Source organism: Telmatherina bonti (assembly GCF_933228915.1).
Source record: "Telmatherina bonti genome assembly, chromosome: 1".
NCBI classification, from domain to species: Eukaryota; Metazoa; Chordata; class Actinopteri; order Atheriniformes; family Telmatherinidae; genus Telmatherina; species Telmatherina bonti.
Genome location: NC_136619.1, coordinates 23,452,618 through 23,468,226, shown reverse-complemented (window position 1 = coordinate 23,468,226; position 15,609 = coordinate 23,452,618). Strand labels below are relative to the sequence as shown.

The 15,609-nt window shown below is 40.0% G+C and overlaps 1 protein-coding gene across 1 annotated transcript; it reads right to left on the bottom strand.

Annotated features, from left to right (window-relative positions):
- Window positions 1-4,466: 4,466 nt before the first annotated feature.
- Window positions 4,467-14,753, bottom strand: kif7 (kinesin family member 7). The gene is made up of 20 exons (XM_079238807.1): window positions 14,695-14,753; window positions 12,794-13,185; window positions 12,381-12,578; window positions 11,880-12,279; window positions 11,449-11,796; window positions 11,078-11,270; window positions 10,819-10,974; window positions 10,463-10,621; window positions 9,351-9,463; window positions 9,115-9,236; window positions 8,836-8,976; window positions 8,547-8,752; window positions 8,116-8,313; window positions 7,605-7,730; window positions 7,295-7,471; window positions 6,997-7,212; window positions 6,604-6,810; window positions 6,228-6,426; window positions 5,660-5,821; window positions 4,467-5,508 (listed from the first exon to the last, which is right to left on the bottom strand). The coding sequence occupies exons 2-20, from the start codon at window positions 13,122-13,124 to the stop codon at window positions 5,114-5,116; spliced, it is 4,047 nt and encodes a 1,348-aa protein (XP_079094933.1). The 5' UTR covers window positions 13,125-13,185; window positions 14,695-14,753; the 3' UTR covers window positions 4,467-5,113.
- Between the last annotated feature and the right edge of the window lie 856 nt (window positions 14,754-15,609).

Sequence of the window (15,609 nt, the reverse complement as noted above, 5' to 3'; positions counted from 1 at the left end):
TCAATGAAGCACACGAGTTTACCAGGGCAGAAGATTCAGAAGAGAAAGGCCTGTTTTTTTTTATTTATTAAATGTTTAACACGGAAAAATTATTTGTCTGTACTCTATTTCAAAATAATTATCTGTTTTTTAAAAACAATAATCTAACTTAATAAAATGTTTGTTTTTACGTATCTGGAGTTAAGAAATTGCCTAATTGGTGATTGATCTGAATGCAGGTTAAAAAAAAAAAAAAAAAAAGATAGATCAGATACAGTAAATAGTACATCTTCTTCATGTCACTTTCACACACTGGTTAATTTATGAATGTGGTAATAATGGGTCAAACGGCAGTTCTGAAACATTTGCTAGTAAAATATTAACAGACCTATAGAACTTAAAACTTTTTTTTGTTTTATTTTTCCACATAAATGTGACATGAAGTGGTGTCACAGAGACGTCAGAAGAATGATCTGGCACCATTAATATAATCAAATATCCTACCTGAGTAATGACTTATTACCTCTTTGTCGAGTTACATAGCAGTTACACAGTGGGTGATCTTCAAAAGGCCACAGAAACTAAACTTAAGCAGCTTTGTCTACCCTAAGGCGAGTAAGAGGGGAGACTTGAGGCAGAAGGGCTTAAAGACAGGACTGATCAGTTTCACTGAAAGAAAATAATGAACAAGCTGTTTAAAAATCCAAAATGTTTAAAATAAAGACAGGGAGATTTCATCAGTGTGAAAATTATGATATAAATATGAACATGCTTTTGGCGTGAAAGACACAGAACTTTCACAATGCATGAACGTAAAGTGTACCTCAAATGTTTATAATATTTCTGGTTTGAGACCTCTAAGTCAGAGATTAATGAAATACAGTGTGATTGTATATTACTTGTAAAAAATGCATTATGGAAAGGGAATATGTGGGCTTGTTTTATGCTTTATGTTTTTCAATTACAACATTACAGAGAGCTACTTTCCAAACTGATTATGTGGCCACTGAAAACCTTTTTTTTAAATAAATTATGTAAGAAATAAGCGATGTTTTAGTTGTTAAAATCTGTACAAATATGACAAAATTAGAAAAAATACATTTTTCTTCCAAACAGTTTTTTTTTTATGCCAATTGATCCAATGAAATCTTTTAATTTTGAGTAGGGATCATAAATCTCATATGGAGATTTCTAATTCCTGTGGTTCAAATTGGAAAAAAAAAATGATCAGAAAGAGAGTATAAATAAAGCAGTTTTTCCAAACTTACCAGAAAACACATCATATCCTCTGTGTGGTTTTTTTTAAAATATTGGTTACATCGCATGCATGTGGAAAGCAGCAGATTGGAGGTCATTCCTGCTTTCGGTTATCTAGCTTTATGATGGATAATTAACACTCATACAGCTAGATAACCAAAGATAGGAACAGGCTCCGGATTTTGTCAGAGCAGCAAAAAGTAGGTCTGTGCCTTCCTGGGGAGAAAGAAAATTACAGTGATGTAAATGCATGTAAAACTTCAGCTTTTACACTGCAAGACCCTCATTTGGCATTTTTACAAGCTAAAGGATTTCATCTAAAATGACTTTGATGATTTTTTGAAAACCAACAAAATATTCTGTTTCAGTAGCAAAACTTCTTACTTTGCAGTTCAAATATGAGATTTAAAAAAATGTACCTTTTGGATGTGGAAATGTGAGCTTTATGTTCTGCCTCACAAATATTTTAAATAAACTTTGAAAAGAGAGAGAACTTTTCTTGTACCAAGTTTTCTAATCAGTCCCAAAAGATGTTTCACCAAACTTTGATAAAAGCCCATTTAAGTTTTTTTCCCCTTAAACATCTACCTTAACCACATTTTTACACTCATTTTGTCTTTATTTATTTCTTTACTGTATTATTATAATCCCAAGTTGATAAGAAACTGACCTCATATATAATTAAAGTCAAACTACTGAAAGGCCACTATATCATCTTTTCATACCTTGGTTCATGTTTAGTTCATAAATATGAATTTAAAATAACACCTTGATGACCTCACGCTTCTTTTAGTCAGTGCGCCTGACGTAAGATCTTTTAATTGGGGAATAGATGAACAGACAAGACATGCGTCACTTTCTTCTATAGGAGGAATCACTATTTCCACTGTTGTCTATTCGCTTTTATAAATTAACCTGGTGAAATGGCGACACTGTTACATGTCACTTTAAACAGTTGGACTACATTAATTAATATAACAGTGTTAGAGTTGAGTTGCTTTTATTGACAAAGTGTGTGAGAGGAGCTCTTAATTAAAAAGTAAACAGGCCTATACAACACCATAAAAGACTATCTTTGTTGGACTCTCAGGCTTAAAATGTGACTTTGTCCGCTGATAATTAGTCGTTAGTTCCGTGAATCTTTATTGGATTTGACAATGAACCTAATATGAAATATTTAACATGGTAAATCAGTTCGTTGAATACGAGTTGTAACACGCAATATCTTAAACGCTGTTCTGTCGTTATCTCTGCAGACTGAGAATGAGATGGTTCAAACACGCTGCAACATTGGTCTGTGGAAACTAGTCAAGAGCATTCAATGCAAAAGCCTCACTTTTCATGGTGGGAGATGCTTCCATCGTCTCTGGAGGATAAAACATCCACATGTGGTAACAAGGGATGGCTCGGCTCATTCAGAATCCAGATGTGCAAGAGTTTCTGTGAAGCCCTGCATTGGCAAACAGGTGAGTAAGCGCGTGGATCAGATCCCACTCCATCTGCACCAAGGCTGCGAGGTGGTGTGTGGACGAGAGATCCTTGGTGAACATCGTGCTTTTGTATCCGTGATGTGGAGAGTGCTGGGTCCACGCTTTAATTCCATCAGACGGTGAGAGATGCGGGATGCGCTGCTTCAAACGGCCTTCTCTCATCCTCCGTGTCCAAATGCGCGCTTCAGTCCCTGGTTCTGAGGCTGCTCCTTGATAGACACTCCAATGATCTCCTCTCACCTCCTCATTGCCTTTTTTTTCTTCCTGAAGCTTCCTCCTCCCTGCGCTTACGTCATACAGACGGTAAGTTGCTGTCGGCAAATGGCAAAGCTCCTATGATTGTATGTGCCTGTTTTGGAGACGCAGTGGCGTGGGACATACCAATGAAATGATGTCCTTTTAGATGAAAGATGAAATCTTTTTTTTTTTTTTTTTAAACAAAGAAATAAATGCGTAAAATAAAAAAAAGTGCATTCGTGACGCTTGTCTCCGTATAAAGTTTCATTTAATATTGTTTTGTAATTAAATATGAAGGATTATAATGTTCCTCTATTTTTAAAATCAATATAAAAATGCGGACGGTGTCCGACTGTAGCGACACCCAGCGGCAGCTAAAAGCAATTACACCACAGGAGGAAACCTTTGCTTTTAGTTTCCTGTTTATTAGATATTTTGCATATTAAGCTGTGACATGGTGCATATTTAAGCCCTGGTCTCTATCTCACTCTTGCTGTTTGTGATCTTAAGTTAAAAAATCTTCTTATTTCAGGTTTATAGGCTACTTTGCAGCTTCTGTGTTAAAAACAATAATGCACTTCTATAAAATGTTGAGTCCGAAAGTAGAGTATTTTTGGATTTAAGGGTAACACAGTGATCATGATATTTTTGAAAAGCATACAAAGCTCCATGCAAAAAAAAACAAAAAGCACAATACTTAGTGTTAAACGCCACAGATTAGCGCGTAAATTCGTGTTAAACTGTTAGTATGTTGTTGGATAAGTGCTAATTTTCCCTTTTGTTATGCAAAGCGGGAAATAAGTACAATGTGAAATAAATAAATCAATAATCACAAATATACACAAGTACAAAAACACCATTGAACATTGACAAATAAATGGATAATGCAAGATTACCTTATGCTGATTAAAAGATCGACTGTGTTTCATTGTAAAATCAGGCTGGTTTTTATGATCTTATCTAGACGCTCTGTCACTGTTTTGACTGCAGGTGTATTCGTCTCCAGGTCTCGGACATCAGAAAGCCATTTACCATATGTTAAATGTAAAGGATTATTTTATTGTGGATAAGACTCACTCAAATGGGTACACTCAGATCGTGACAAAATTTCTCTGCTAAATTGTATTTTCCTACAGCCCAGAACTACAGCATTACAAGCTTAACTATCTTCTTCGGCTACAATGAATCAAAAACTCTTGATTCATTATTTCATCCTCAAATTTAAAATGGTTCTAAAATGAATTCATTGTTTTTGACATGATGTAACCAAAAACACAAAAGTATCTTAACATGGTTCTCTTTTCAGGTGGTCATCATCATCATGCGCTGCATGTAAACAGGAAAGGTGAAGAACCCCAACAGAGTTCAGGCAGAGGGAATGATAATGTTCAGGTGTGATATTACGCTGCCCCCTAGTGGTCAGTCAGTATTCCTGTTTTGCCATCGTTTCCTCTGTACTTCACAACACTAAGAAATATTTTGTAATGCCTAGAATAGATCAATTGATAAGTGCAGGAGGAGACTAACCTTGATGTCAATAAAACTGAAGAACTATAATATTTTGCAGATCTGTCTAAAAACAAAATTGGTCATGCAATTTTAAATGCAAACACATGACTATCAATGATGGCATTTAATACTTGGTTGTTTGTAGATGTGTGCTTTCTGTGACAGTAATGGGAATTGGCAAAAAACTTTTTAAATAGAATTACAGAGCATATAACAAAAATATTTCCTTTTTTGTCCATTTCTGGAAAGAAAAAAAAAACAAAAACAAAATTAGTTACATATTTAAAATCTAAACAACATAGTCTGGTCCCAACTTGAAGAAAACATTAAAGATTATCTACATGAGCAAAAAACGTAATACAAAATATTGTGGATAAGAAAAAAAAAGTTTATAGAGCCAAGAGGGTGAGATATCCTTACATTGTAACAATGTGAATGATCCATAGGGTAGGACTAAATATATATCCTGCATGACAACATTGTTCACCTTATAGAAAGTGCTTTGCAGAAAGTTTAGTGGGTTTTCATTAAGAAAACTTGACAAGTACAAAAAAACCCCCACTAAAATTCAAGAGAAGAAGACAAATAAAAACCGTAACAGAGACATCAGAAAATAAATGTCTAAGGGAAGTCTTTCATATTCAGACAGGATTCTTCCGTACATCAATTAATGCATTGTTGGAGGTCAGTGGTCCAATGTTCAGGCTGGAGCGACGAGATTCTCGTCGAGATTTAACCACTGGTAGGGATGTCAGTCCACTACAGGGCCCCAGGCCAGCCTGAACTACACGGTTGGCAGGAGCATCCCCTGCTGCTTGAAGCAAAAGTTCCTCCATGACAGCAGGCTCCTCCGTGGGGAGGGAAGACCGTCTCCATGTGGAGGGAAGAGGGGTGTTCACCAGCTCCCGCATTTCCTCCCTGGACCGGGTTGACTTTTCAAGCTGCCCTGCTCCTCTGGATCCGAGGCTTTCCTCGTGGCAGCGGCTCAGCTTTTCCATGCTGCCGATGTTTGCAGGTTTAACATCAGATGGCAAAGCTAAAGACAGCATGTCAGCGGTAACATTAGATGCAGTTTTAAAATTACATTTAATAATGAACAAAACAACAAAATACATTTTCTCTCTCTCTCTACTTTTATCATAATCATAATTGTAGAAATACAGATGTTGACTGAATGATATCTGTACCTTTAGGATGCTCTTTGGGCTGACTGCCAGAACCACAAAGCTCTCTTAGTTTGTTGCTTAGTTCCAGATTAGCAGCCTTATAGTGGTTCAGCTCCTTCCTGAGGTTATGGATCCATCCCTCATACTGCCGCTGCCTTCCTGCCAGACCTTCATCCATTTGTTCTGATATGGTGTAATGACATGCACAAAGGTATCTAGTTACTAACAATATTACTGAGACACTTTATAATACAGTCATAAAAGACAAGAAAAATTAAAAGTACAACTTGTTTTTGGTGATGTGTCTAATTTAACTACTACCTATACATCTAAAATATTCTGTCTGTAGGTTATTAAATGAGAAATTTTTTGCAAACCAGTCTTTAAAGCTGTTTAAACTGTTTGTTAAAAAAATGTTTAAAAAAAAAAAAAAATTGAGTTGTTAACATTTGCAAATCTCTTAAGCCACTATTTCCTCCACAATAGAACAGAGAAAATATCAAATGTTGCAAATGAGATATCTTACGACTTAAAAGAAACATCTTCAATTTGATGGGATATTAATACGTTCATGTGGTCGGATTTTCACCTCGACACTGCTGTAACAAAAGCTGCACACTTCTCTCATGCTCCTTCTGCTGCTGCGTTAGCCTGCGATCTGTGTCTAGCTGTGTGCGATCGAGGGCGTTTTCCAACCACTGCACCAGCCTTTGCTGCTCATCCAGCTGCATTTCCAGCTCAGATAGGGCAAGCTGCAGCTTTCGCTCCTCCTCACGCAGAGACACCACCTACAGAACACAGCCACATGAATGTTTAGGGCACATAAAGGTATATGCAGATGTACTCTGACTTGACATAAGTTGAAGCCAATAATAAATTGTTTTTACGCAGTCTAAATGTAAACAATATAAGTAGCCTGGAAAAAAAAAAATGTACTGACATTAAATGAAGCATTTTACACAAACCTTATCGAAGTACTTGCACAGCAGAGCTCTGGTCTCAGAAGCAGACAGATAACTGAGCTTAGCCATGAGGTTCATTTCCCACTGGGAGAGCATTGTGGCAGAAGCCCTCAGTTGTCTCTGTCTCTGCGTGATCGCCTCATTTTTGTACTCGATAGCTGCATCCAGAGCCTCGATTGCCTCATCCAGTTGGAAAAGCGTTCGCTCTTCCTGTTAACATCACAATGAAAATGAAGATTTTAACAGACAACTAGCCATCCCTCCCACTGTCTTTATAGTTTCTGCTATTGCTATGTGATTACACAACATTTCCTGCACAGGAAAATCTTAATCATAAAGTGTGGAGATGATTCAATTTTACTGAGCTGCTAGAAAAGTAAAGTAGCTATATCTGACCTCAGGTGAGAGCAGGTTACCCTGCCGCAGTTTATCATCCAGCTCAACGCGCTGCTTGAGCAGTGACTCTTTTTCTTGACGCAGGTTGGAGATCTCTTGGCGAATCTGTTGGGAGTCTTGAGCGCTGCTGCTACGAAGGAGACCGTTCCTCTCACTCAGCTCTCGCTCGAGTGACTCAATGCGCCCAGTAAGTGTCACTAGGTCTTTACTCAGGGCCTGGAAGAAAGACGAGCACCAAAACCTGAAGCCTTTGTCAGTTTCCTGCATCCCTGACTGCAATATTAGTGTTTGTTAATACCTGACTGGAGCGGAGTCTTTTAGTCTCCAGCCCACTGCGTTCTTGCAACAAAGCTTCCTTCTTGGCGAGGATTTCCTCACGTTTAGTCAGCTCTCCTTCCAGATCTTCCAGTCCTCGCCTCTGTTCTAACACACGTTCCATTTCTTCATCCAGCCAGCGCTTTTGTTCCTCGATCTTCTACTCACACAGAGTCAAAGCCCAAAATGAAACAATAAATTGTGATACAAAGCTCATGTGTCAAACTACTTCTCAACTGAAGGAAAATAATTGTTTACTGTTACTATTTTTTATAGAGCAGTTCTTTCTGCACCTGTTGCTCTTCTAGTGAGATGACAGAACCATTGCTGCCGCTGCGTCTCTGTCTCTGAAAGGCTGCGATCTCCTCCGTCTTTATCTTAAGGATCTTCTGCTGCTGCTCATTCTTTATCTCAAGTTCCTGCAGCAGTGGCAAAGAGAGAAGATAAAGATTAATCAGGGGGCAAGCTGGAAGAAAGTGACAGAATCTAACAGAATATAGAAACTCATATCCCTCCTTCAGTGTGTTGAACAGATATTTTTATCATGTAAAAGGTTTGCGGAAACAAAATCAAGAAACCAGACCAAAGAAAGTTCTTCTCTTTCTAAGATAACATGTTTGCACATTTATCTTTTGCTGCATGTAAATCTGCTATTAAACTTACGTCATTGTCAAAAGGACCTATGCTCTACTAAACTTGCAGCATTACATGGGACACTGTTTTCAATGAAACTGTGATATTGCTGAATAAATGACAACCTGGCATTCAAATCCTTGTTAAAATTCTGCTGCAACTCAGTGCTACCTTAACTCTGTGAGTCCTTCGTTGCATTTCAGTCTCTAGCCGTCGTTTCTGCTGGCTCTCCTCCCGCAGTCGCTTTTGCAGCTGTTCCTGCTGTTGTCTCATCGACTGGACACTTCTCTCCAGCTCCGACACACGCCGTTCACTTAGGACAGGAAGATTGGCTAGACGAGCAGTATCCCTCTGACGCTGACTTAGTACCTAATATTTGAGGATAAATATGGCCCCATTCAGAGGTTCACATGTCTGAAAAGTTTCATGTTAGGCAACAAGCTAATGTAGCTAAACTGTACATAATATACTTGTCATGAAGTTAAAAAAAAATGGCTTTAAAGAAAACCTTACCTGCAATGATGTTCTTTTGACATGATTTTATCAGGCATAGTGAATAACTAACATTTGCATGATATAATGTATTTATATAGAGGTCCAACCTGAACTTTGCTCTGAGCAGCAGCTATCTTCCTGCGACATTCCTGAGCTCTGGTCTTGTCTGTTGCACTTATTTCTCTCTCTTGTCGTTCCAGATCCTGCAGCTGGCGTTGGGCCTCCTGCAGCTCCTGCCGAGCCTGCACAGCTTCACTCTCCAGAGCTGTGATCTTATGACTGTATTGCTTATTCAGGGCTTGAGCGTCCTTACCTTAATACAAGACAAACAACTGATACACACAAACACAGCAGTTTTGATACAAAGCAGCTGAAGAGATGTACTGAAACCAATACCTGTTTTGACCAGCTCCTTGATGAGTTCTTCTTTTATGCGGATAGTTACAGACAGTTCTCTGATCTTCTGCTGTGCCTGAAGAAGTCCCCACTCTGAAACGCCTTCAAAACTTCTCAGACTTTCCACAGTGCTGCAGTTGGCTATGCAGAGACATGAGGGAGCATGTGTGAAGTTAGCTGAGTCCGATCTTTATGTTAACAGTCCAAATCCAACCCCCATCACTGTTTCATCAAATCAGCTATAAACAGCCTGTTACTGAGACAGTGGTTAAGACTTACACCCTTTTCTGGCTAGAGTGGGGTGTTGGCCTGACTCAGACAGTTGAGATGCTGGACCCCTGCCTCCAGCTGCTTGTCCTCCTGACATCACGTCCCGTTTAGTCCATGTTAAGTTCATCTGCCTGATAGAACAATGGGTATTATACTGCTTCCAATACATTTCACATATTAACTGATACTGATTGTTGTAGCACATGATCAACTTAGAATCTATTTTTTCAACAAACACGTCATACTTGCATCTTTCCTGGCTGAGACTGGAATGACTTCCTTCTTTTTCACTGCAAGGCATCTCTTGTTCCTCACAACTTTTTCCATTTGGATCAGGACCACGACCCACTGGACTGACCTGTATTCAAACAAATAAACCCACAGATAAAAATGGACATTTGACACACCTGAACTAAGGTACAGTCGAAATCTTTCAAGACTGTGCCTTGACAGATCAGTGTCCCATTTAAATTTGGCTGCTATCCTCTGTGATGTGGTCACCCTGTGAGGCTGGAAACCATTCTCAACACTCCTGACTGCTGGAACTCCAGTTCTGAACCCTTTCAAGTGTGAAATGTTGACTTAAATATTTTCCATTGTGTAAAATTAGGAATGTGAGGCACATGTCGAATGATATTTGTTTTAGTGTGGCCAAAGACCAGTTTTTTTTTTTCTAATATATTATTAGTAGATGGATGCTGACATGGTTTAGGTTGTTTGCCCCGACACTCTGCCTCAGACATCTGACTGCTGAGGGATCATTTGAGATGTCCCTGTGTATGTTCAATGCCATCTTCAGTCCTGGGAGACAGGAATCTTTTCTTGAGAACTCTACCATTTAGTCTCTGGATTGTAGGGCGACTAGACTCATGTCCTATCCCCAGTGGTCCCTAGAATGAAGGCTGGTATAGGCTGACATAGAATCTGGTGTTTTCTCCCTGCATAAACTTTTAGACATCTGTAAGATTGCAAATATATATTTGGTTGTGGTCAGAATGGGACATGAAGGGAAGTGTGTGTGGTGGAGGGACTGGGAGACAGCATCAGGCAGGGGTGGACAATTCCGGTCCTTAAGGACCGAAGTTCTGCAAGTGCTGAGAGTTTCCCTGCTGCAGCACACCTTACACGCATTAGCAGACTTCTGCAGAGCTTGACATCAAACCCTGAACAAATCTGCAACTTACCCCTTGACTTGAATCAAGTGTGTTGCAGCAGGGAAACTCCCAACACTTGCAGGACTGCAGCCCTTGAGGACCACAGCTCCACCCCTGGCATAAGGTGACTTACTTTCAAATGGACACGGCTAAATCAAAATCAGCTGTGTTTTTTCTTTATATAAGCTTTGCTGGTTGGTTACCTGTCTGTAAGGGCCTCCATTCTGACTATGCTGCATGGAGCCCATAGGCGCCGTATGTGGTCTCAATCTTAAGTTAAAGCCTAGCCCCATTGGTCCAAGAGTAGACAGCTGACACTGTAGCTCGGCTATCAGATCCTGCTGATCCAGCAGCTTATCACTCTAGGACAGAAAAAAAAACCCAAAATCAGTAGCATGTCCATAATGACACAGCTAGCATGGAGGTCAAGTTACAAGTTAATACGCTGAATTCAGTGATGATACTAGAAATGAAAAATCTATCAATATGGCACACTGAAGCTAAACTGTGAAACGCTGCTGAAATGCAACAGCAATATCATAACTAAAATGTGTCCAACCTGCTGCTTGTATTGCTCCATAGCATCCTCCAAAGCTGCTAAAAAGTCTGTGTTCTCCTTTTCTAGCCGCTGGATCTGTGACTGAAGATGAGCAATACTATCTTCTTTCTCACATTCTTGTTCATGGTTCCATCGTTCCTCCACAGCCTCTATGTCCTGGATTGCAAGTAAAAGTCATAACAAATAAACCATTGCTGCATCACTCAGTCGGTAAAGTCTGTCTGAAGCAACCTTTATATTCATTTCAAAAAGGGTATACCTGATTCCTGATGGAAGGCCTGCCTCTCCTCAACGCGATGCTATCCTCAGTGGAGCTGTTCTCGATACCGCTGTCTGGTCCAGAGGCCGTGGTGAGCCCACTCCGTTCCTCCTCAACTGAGGACAGCCACTCCTTCACTCTCAGACTCTGTTCAGCTGTCAGAGCTCCTTCTCCCTGGAGCTCCCGCAGCAATCTGTCACACATCACCAGAACGTTATGAGCTTAAAACTTATTAAAAAGAAGACTTAAAGTAGATGTGTGACTCATTGGTTGGAAAGATACCAGAACTGTTTCATCATTTTATATACTATTTAGAAAAAGAACAAAAACAAATAGTTTAAATGTAACGCCTTCCATTAATGTGAATCAACCTGTAGGCAGTGTCGGTGCAAGTCCTATAGTGAGCACTCTGCGCTTGCAGTCTGCTGATCTCTCCCTCTCCGAGTCGAGGTCTCCTGTTTGGATCAGCATGAGAAATGATGCGGGTCTCTGAACGCTGACGGTTTTCAAGGGCTCTACGGAGGGCTTTAATTTGCTGCTCCAGCCCTTCCACGCGGTCTGGTTCGTGCTTGACGTTGACTGTAGCTCGGTTCTGAATATTTCTCGCTCTCATTGCGTAGTTTAGCGTATTCAGACTCTCATCAAAGTCTGAAGAGGATGGGCTGATGCAGGCAATCATCAGTGTTTTGGAATTTCCGCCCAAAGAGTCCTTCAGTATCCTATTCAGAGCAAAGATATTAAGAATGAAATTAGTGTATTAAAATACGTTTTGTTAGAATTTGGTTTCCTTAACAAAACTAACCTTGTGATTTTAGAATCTCTGTATGGAATATGAGAACCTTTCCTCTTTGGATCCCCCAGAGCCCCTATTACGTTTCCCAGAGCCAGGAGGCCGCTGTTGATCTGGATGCTCTCCTTCAGTCTCTCTCCAGTGTTACCTGTCTTTAAGATGCGCTCTGATCCTGCCAGGTCAACAAAGTGGAATTTTGAAGACAACATTTGTGGTCCAGAGTTTGCAAATGTCCCATAAAGGCGAGAGCTTCCACGACGTTGATCCATGTACAAAGTGAAAATGGTGTGTGACCGGCTGGAGTTTGGATTCATCTGGGTCGCCCCAGTGTGTCTGGCAGTGTTTCCCGACTCTAGTAAGCTCAAAACTTCATCCAGACCCTCCACTTCACACTCCTTTACCCCACACAGAACTATAAGATCACACAGACAAGAAATTAAATTAATACATACATAAACCTTTAAATAAAATTCTGTCCTACTTTCAGAAAAAATGTGGCAGCTTATTCCACACCAATGTTGCCTTTATCCTCTCGGATATGGATGTCCTTGCTGGCAGTCTCCACTTCCAGTAAGTCCTTGAACTCCTCTTTGTAGACCTCCAAATAGGAGACTCGGACAGAGAAGTCTGTGAGGTCGTTTTCATCTAGCAGCTTGAAGACATCTGCAACAGCCCTGGGAATGATACCCTGCACCTCATCTCTGAAGGAACCTTTAGACACAGTTAAAACATTTGTATTGCATGAATCTGGTGATGTGAGCAGAAACAGATATATCTGCTTTCTCTCAGATTTATCTCAGGGATGAATACGTACATCGTGATGCACTTCGACAAAGTTTAAATATTGTTGTACTGACAGTGAATGTTACCAGACTCAAATACTCTTTTGGTGGACAACATTACAAGATCAGAAAGATGCAACTTACAAATATTAGCTTCTCCAATGGTGTAGGTCTTCCCTGAGCCTGTCTGCCCGTAGGCAAAGACTGTGGCATTGAAACCTTGGAAGAAAGCATCTATGAGTGGCTGGACAGACACAGAATAAACCTCCTCCTGACAGCAAGTTTCTTCAAACAGGAAGTCACAAGCAAAGTGTCGGTCATGGCCCAGAGTAACCCGATGCAGTTCAGGATCCACAGTGATGCAACTCTCATGGCAGTGTAGAAGCTCTTTTGGTAGCAGAGGACGGACTCGAACAGCCACTTGAACGGCAGAATAATCCCCTCGGGTTTGGCCACCAGGCACTTTGGGAGACATTTTTCTGCGTTGTTCTTGCTCTTCTGTGTTTCACTATTATGTATTGATCATCTTTGTGCCACTACAAGAAAGAGAAATCATCTGTCAATAAAGATTTTATCTTTTACATTTCATGCCAGCTGGCTGATGCTTGCTGCAAGTTTAGAGACAATGTGACTGATGGTCCAATATTCTGACAAACCAATTCTGAGTAGCTCAAGCACAGAGTTTACACTTTAGGCTAGAAGAGTTTCCTCTATCATCTCCATCACTTCTGTAAGTCATTCTTATCAAAATGCAATATGGTTAGTGTAGTGGGAAACTGGTAATAACTCTACATAATGCACACGGGAACTGATCCCACAACCGTTCCTTCCATTGGGGTGAGGTCTGGATTCACAGCAGCCTATTTAGACCTCTCCAGTCCCAAATTCTGGCGGTAGTCTGTGATGTTCCCGGCTTAGTGGTGGTGGTGGGGGGGGGGGGGGGGGGGGGGGGGGGGGGTCTGGAAGATGGACTTAGGACCCGAATACAAGAAATATGGAATCACCACTGGCTCCACTATCTTATTATAATACATCTGTCTGCCATCCAACGCCAGTCATACACATCATCTGACAGCATTTTAATCTTAAGACAGTAGTGAATACCAACAGCTGGATACTGCATGCAGCACATATTTTTGGGTGTATTACCCACATGTTTAGCTGTGGACGGTGCCACAGATAGGTACAATCCCAGCCAGCGATATCTGTTCTCTCTTTAAGGCAGAAATACTCATTCCAGTCCTACCAGACCCATCATCCAGCAGGTTATCAATGTATTCCTGCTTCAACACATTTGAATCATATTAAATGGACCACTCTATTAAGTTCTTCACAATGCTTCATTAGTTGGAGTCAGGTGTGTAACCAGTAACCCTGGTATAAAAGGTAACTAACAGGCTTTCCAACGATGTCTAAAGCTGTCTAATACATGCTCGTATTATACAAGTTGGGAAATTGTAAAAATAAATAGTCTTTCAATATATGTTTTAATAAGTTTATACAGTTTTGGATAGTGAAAATGGTGTTGAGTTTATAGTCTCACATGAAATAGATTAAGTATTATTAAAAAGAAGTACAATTAACGGCTAATATTATGCCTTTCAAAGTATTGATTAAAAGTAAAACACATGATACTTCTCACCCTCTAGTGTAGTTACATTTGTGTGAAATATTATTACCAACCACGGAGGTGTTTGCAGCTAGTTCGTGTGTGTGTGTGTGTGTTCAGTTAGCAAAGTAACGTTAGCTCAGTGTTGCTTAGCTCCATCAAGTAAACCGGATAAACACAGTTATTGCTGGTCTAAAAACTTTACTCGTGTCGCTGTAACATAATGCTGCTTCCCAAAGAAAACAGGCTCTTAATGGTTTTCTAGGTTTGCTGCAGCTAAGCTAAAGTTAGCCAGCAGTCCGAACAACAATCAAACACACAAACATAAGTTTGGATAATGTTAGAATAACTGGTATTTGGGTCGGTAGAAATGGATAACGCACGCTGCATGCACTAACTGGGATGTTTTCTTGAACTCACATTTAAGACAACTTACTTTGACAAAGAAGTTACAACATGGTTTCTGGACAACAGTGAAGTTTTTTTTCTTTTTTTTTCTTTCAGGAATGGAAGTTGGGGGGCAGGCCCGGGGAGGAGCTCGACAGTTTGGGCGTTTTGAGTTTTTGGGTTTGGTCCGCAGTGAAGCATCATGCGGCAAAGGGTGCGGAATCATCACACGTCCCAGTGCTTCCCAAACTTTTTCACCCCCAGTTGAATTAAAGAAACATAGTAAAAAATATGTCATCTTATTATTAACTGCAGTGTAGCTCATTGTAGATAAAACCGTGCAAGTATTGTACATTCTTCTGCTTGTGTGCAACATTTACACCTAAATCTGTGACCTATCAGAATTTGTGTCTGCAGGGGGCGAAGTAAGTTTTTTTTCGCAGTATGACCGTCTTAAAAGACGAAAGAAGAAGAGCATTTACGTAAACTACGGAAGGAAGAACGCAATTAATTTAATCCTCATCACATAAAGCAGCCGGTCATATCGGACTTTTAAAAATAGTTGATGATCATCTAATTGATTGTGTTTCTGGAATATAATAGCTCATCAGAAAGACATTTGTCGTGAGGAAAACAGTAACTGTACGGTATCTATAAGATGTAGAATGTGTATTTATATATTTTAAGATGAACAGTATTTTGTATGGCGATGTGCTTGTGTGTGGCGTCAAAATATGTATAACTTCCCATAAATAAGAAAAATAAAAAGTTGAATGCATCACCAATTGTTCTAGATGCAAGGAAATGTAACACAGACAGTCTAACAGAGGTTTGTGACCTTGCATATCTTTACAATAAACCCAGACTTTATGTTTTCAGGAACTTCTCCATCTCCACACTGTGTTCTGGACTCACAAAACACTTTATGTGACCCTCACAGAACCAGCATAACTTAGGTCACCAT

What these genes read in the sequence shown, in the direction of transcription:
- kif7 (XM_079238807.1), bottom strand. Translation starts at nt 13,124, where the DNA reads ATGTCTCCCAAAGTGCCTGGTGGCCAAACCCGAGGGGATTATTCTGCC. An exon ending in AGAGATTCTAAAATCACAAG is followed by an intron (nt 11,797 to 11,879) that starts GTTAGTTTTGTT and finishes TGCTCTGAATAG; the next exon opens with GATACTGAAGGACTCTTTGG. An exon ending in TGGAGCAATACAAGCAGCAG is followed by an intron (nt 10,622 to 10,818) that starts GTTGGACACATT and finishes TTTCTGTCCTAG; the next exon opens with AGTGATAAGCTGCTGGATCA.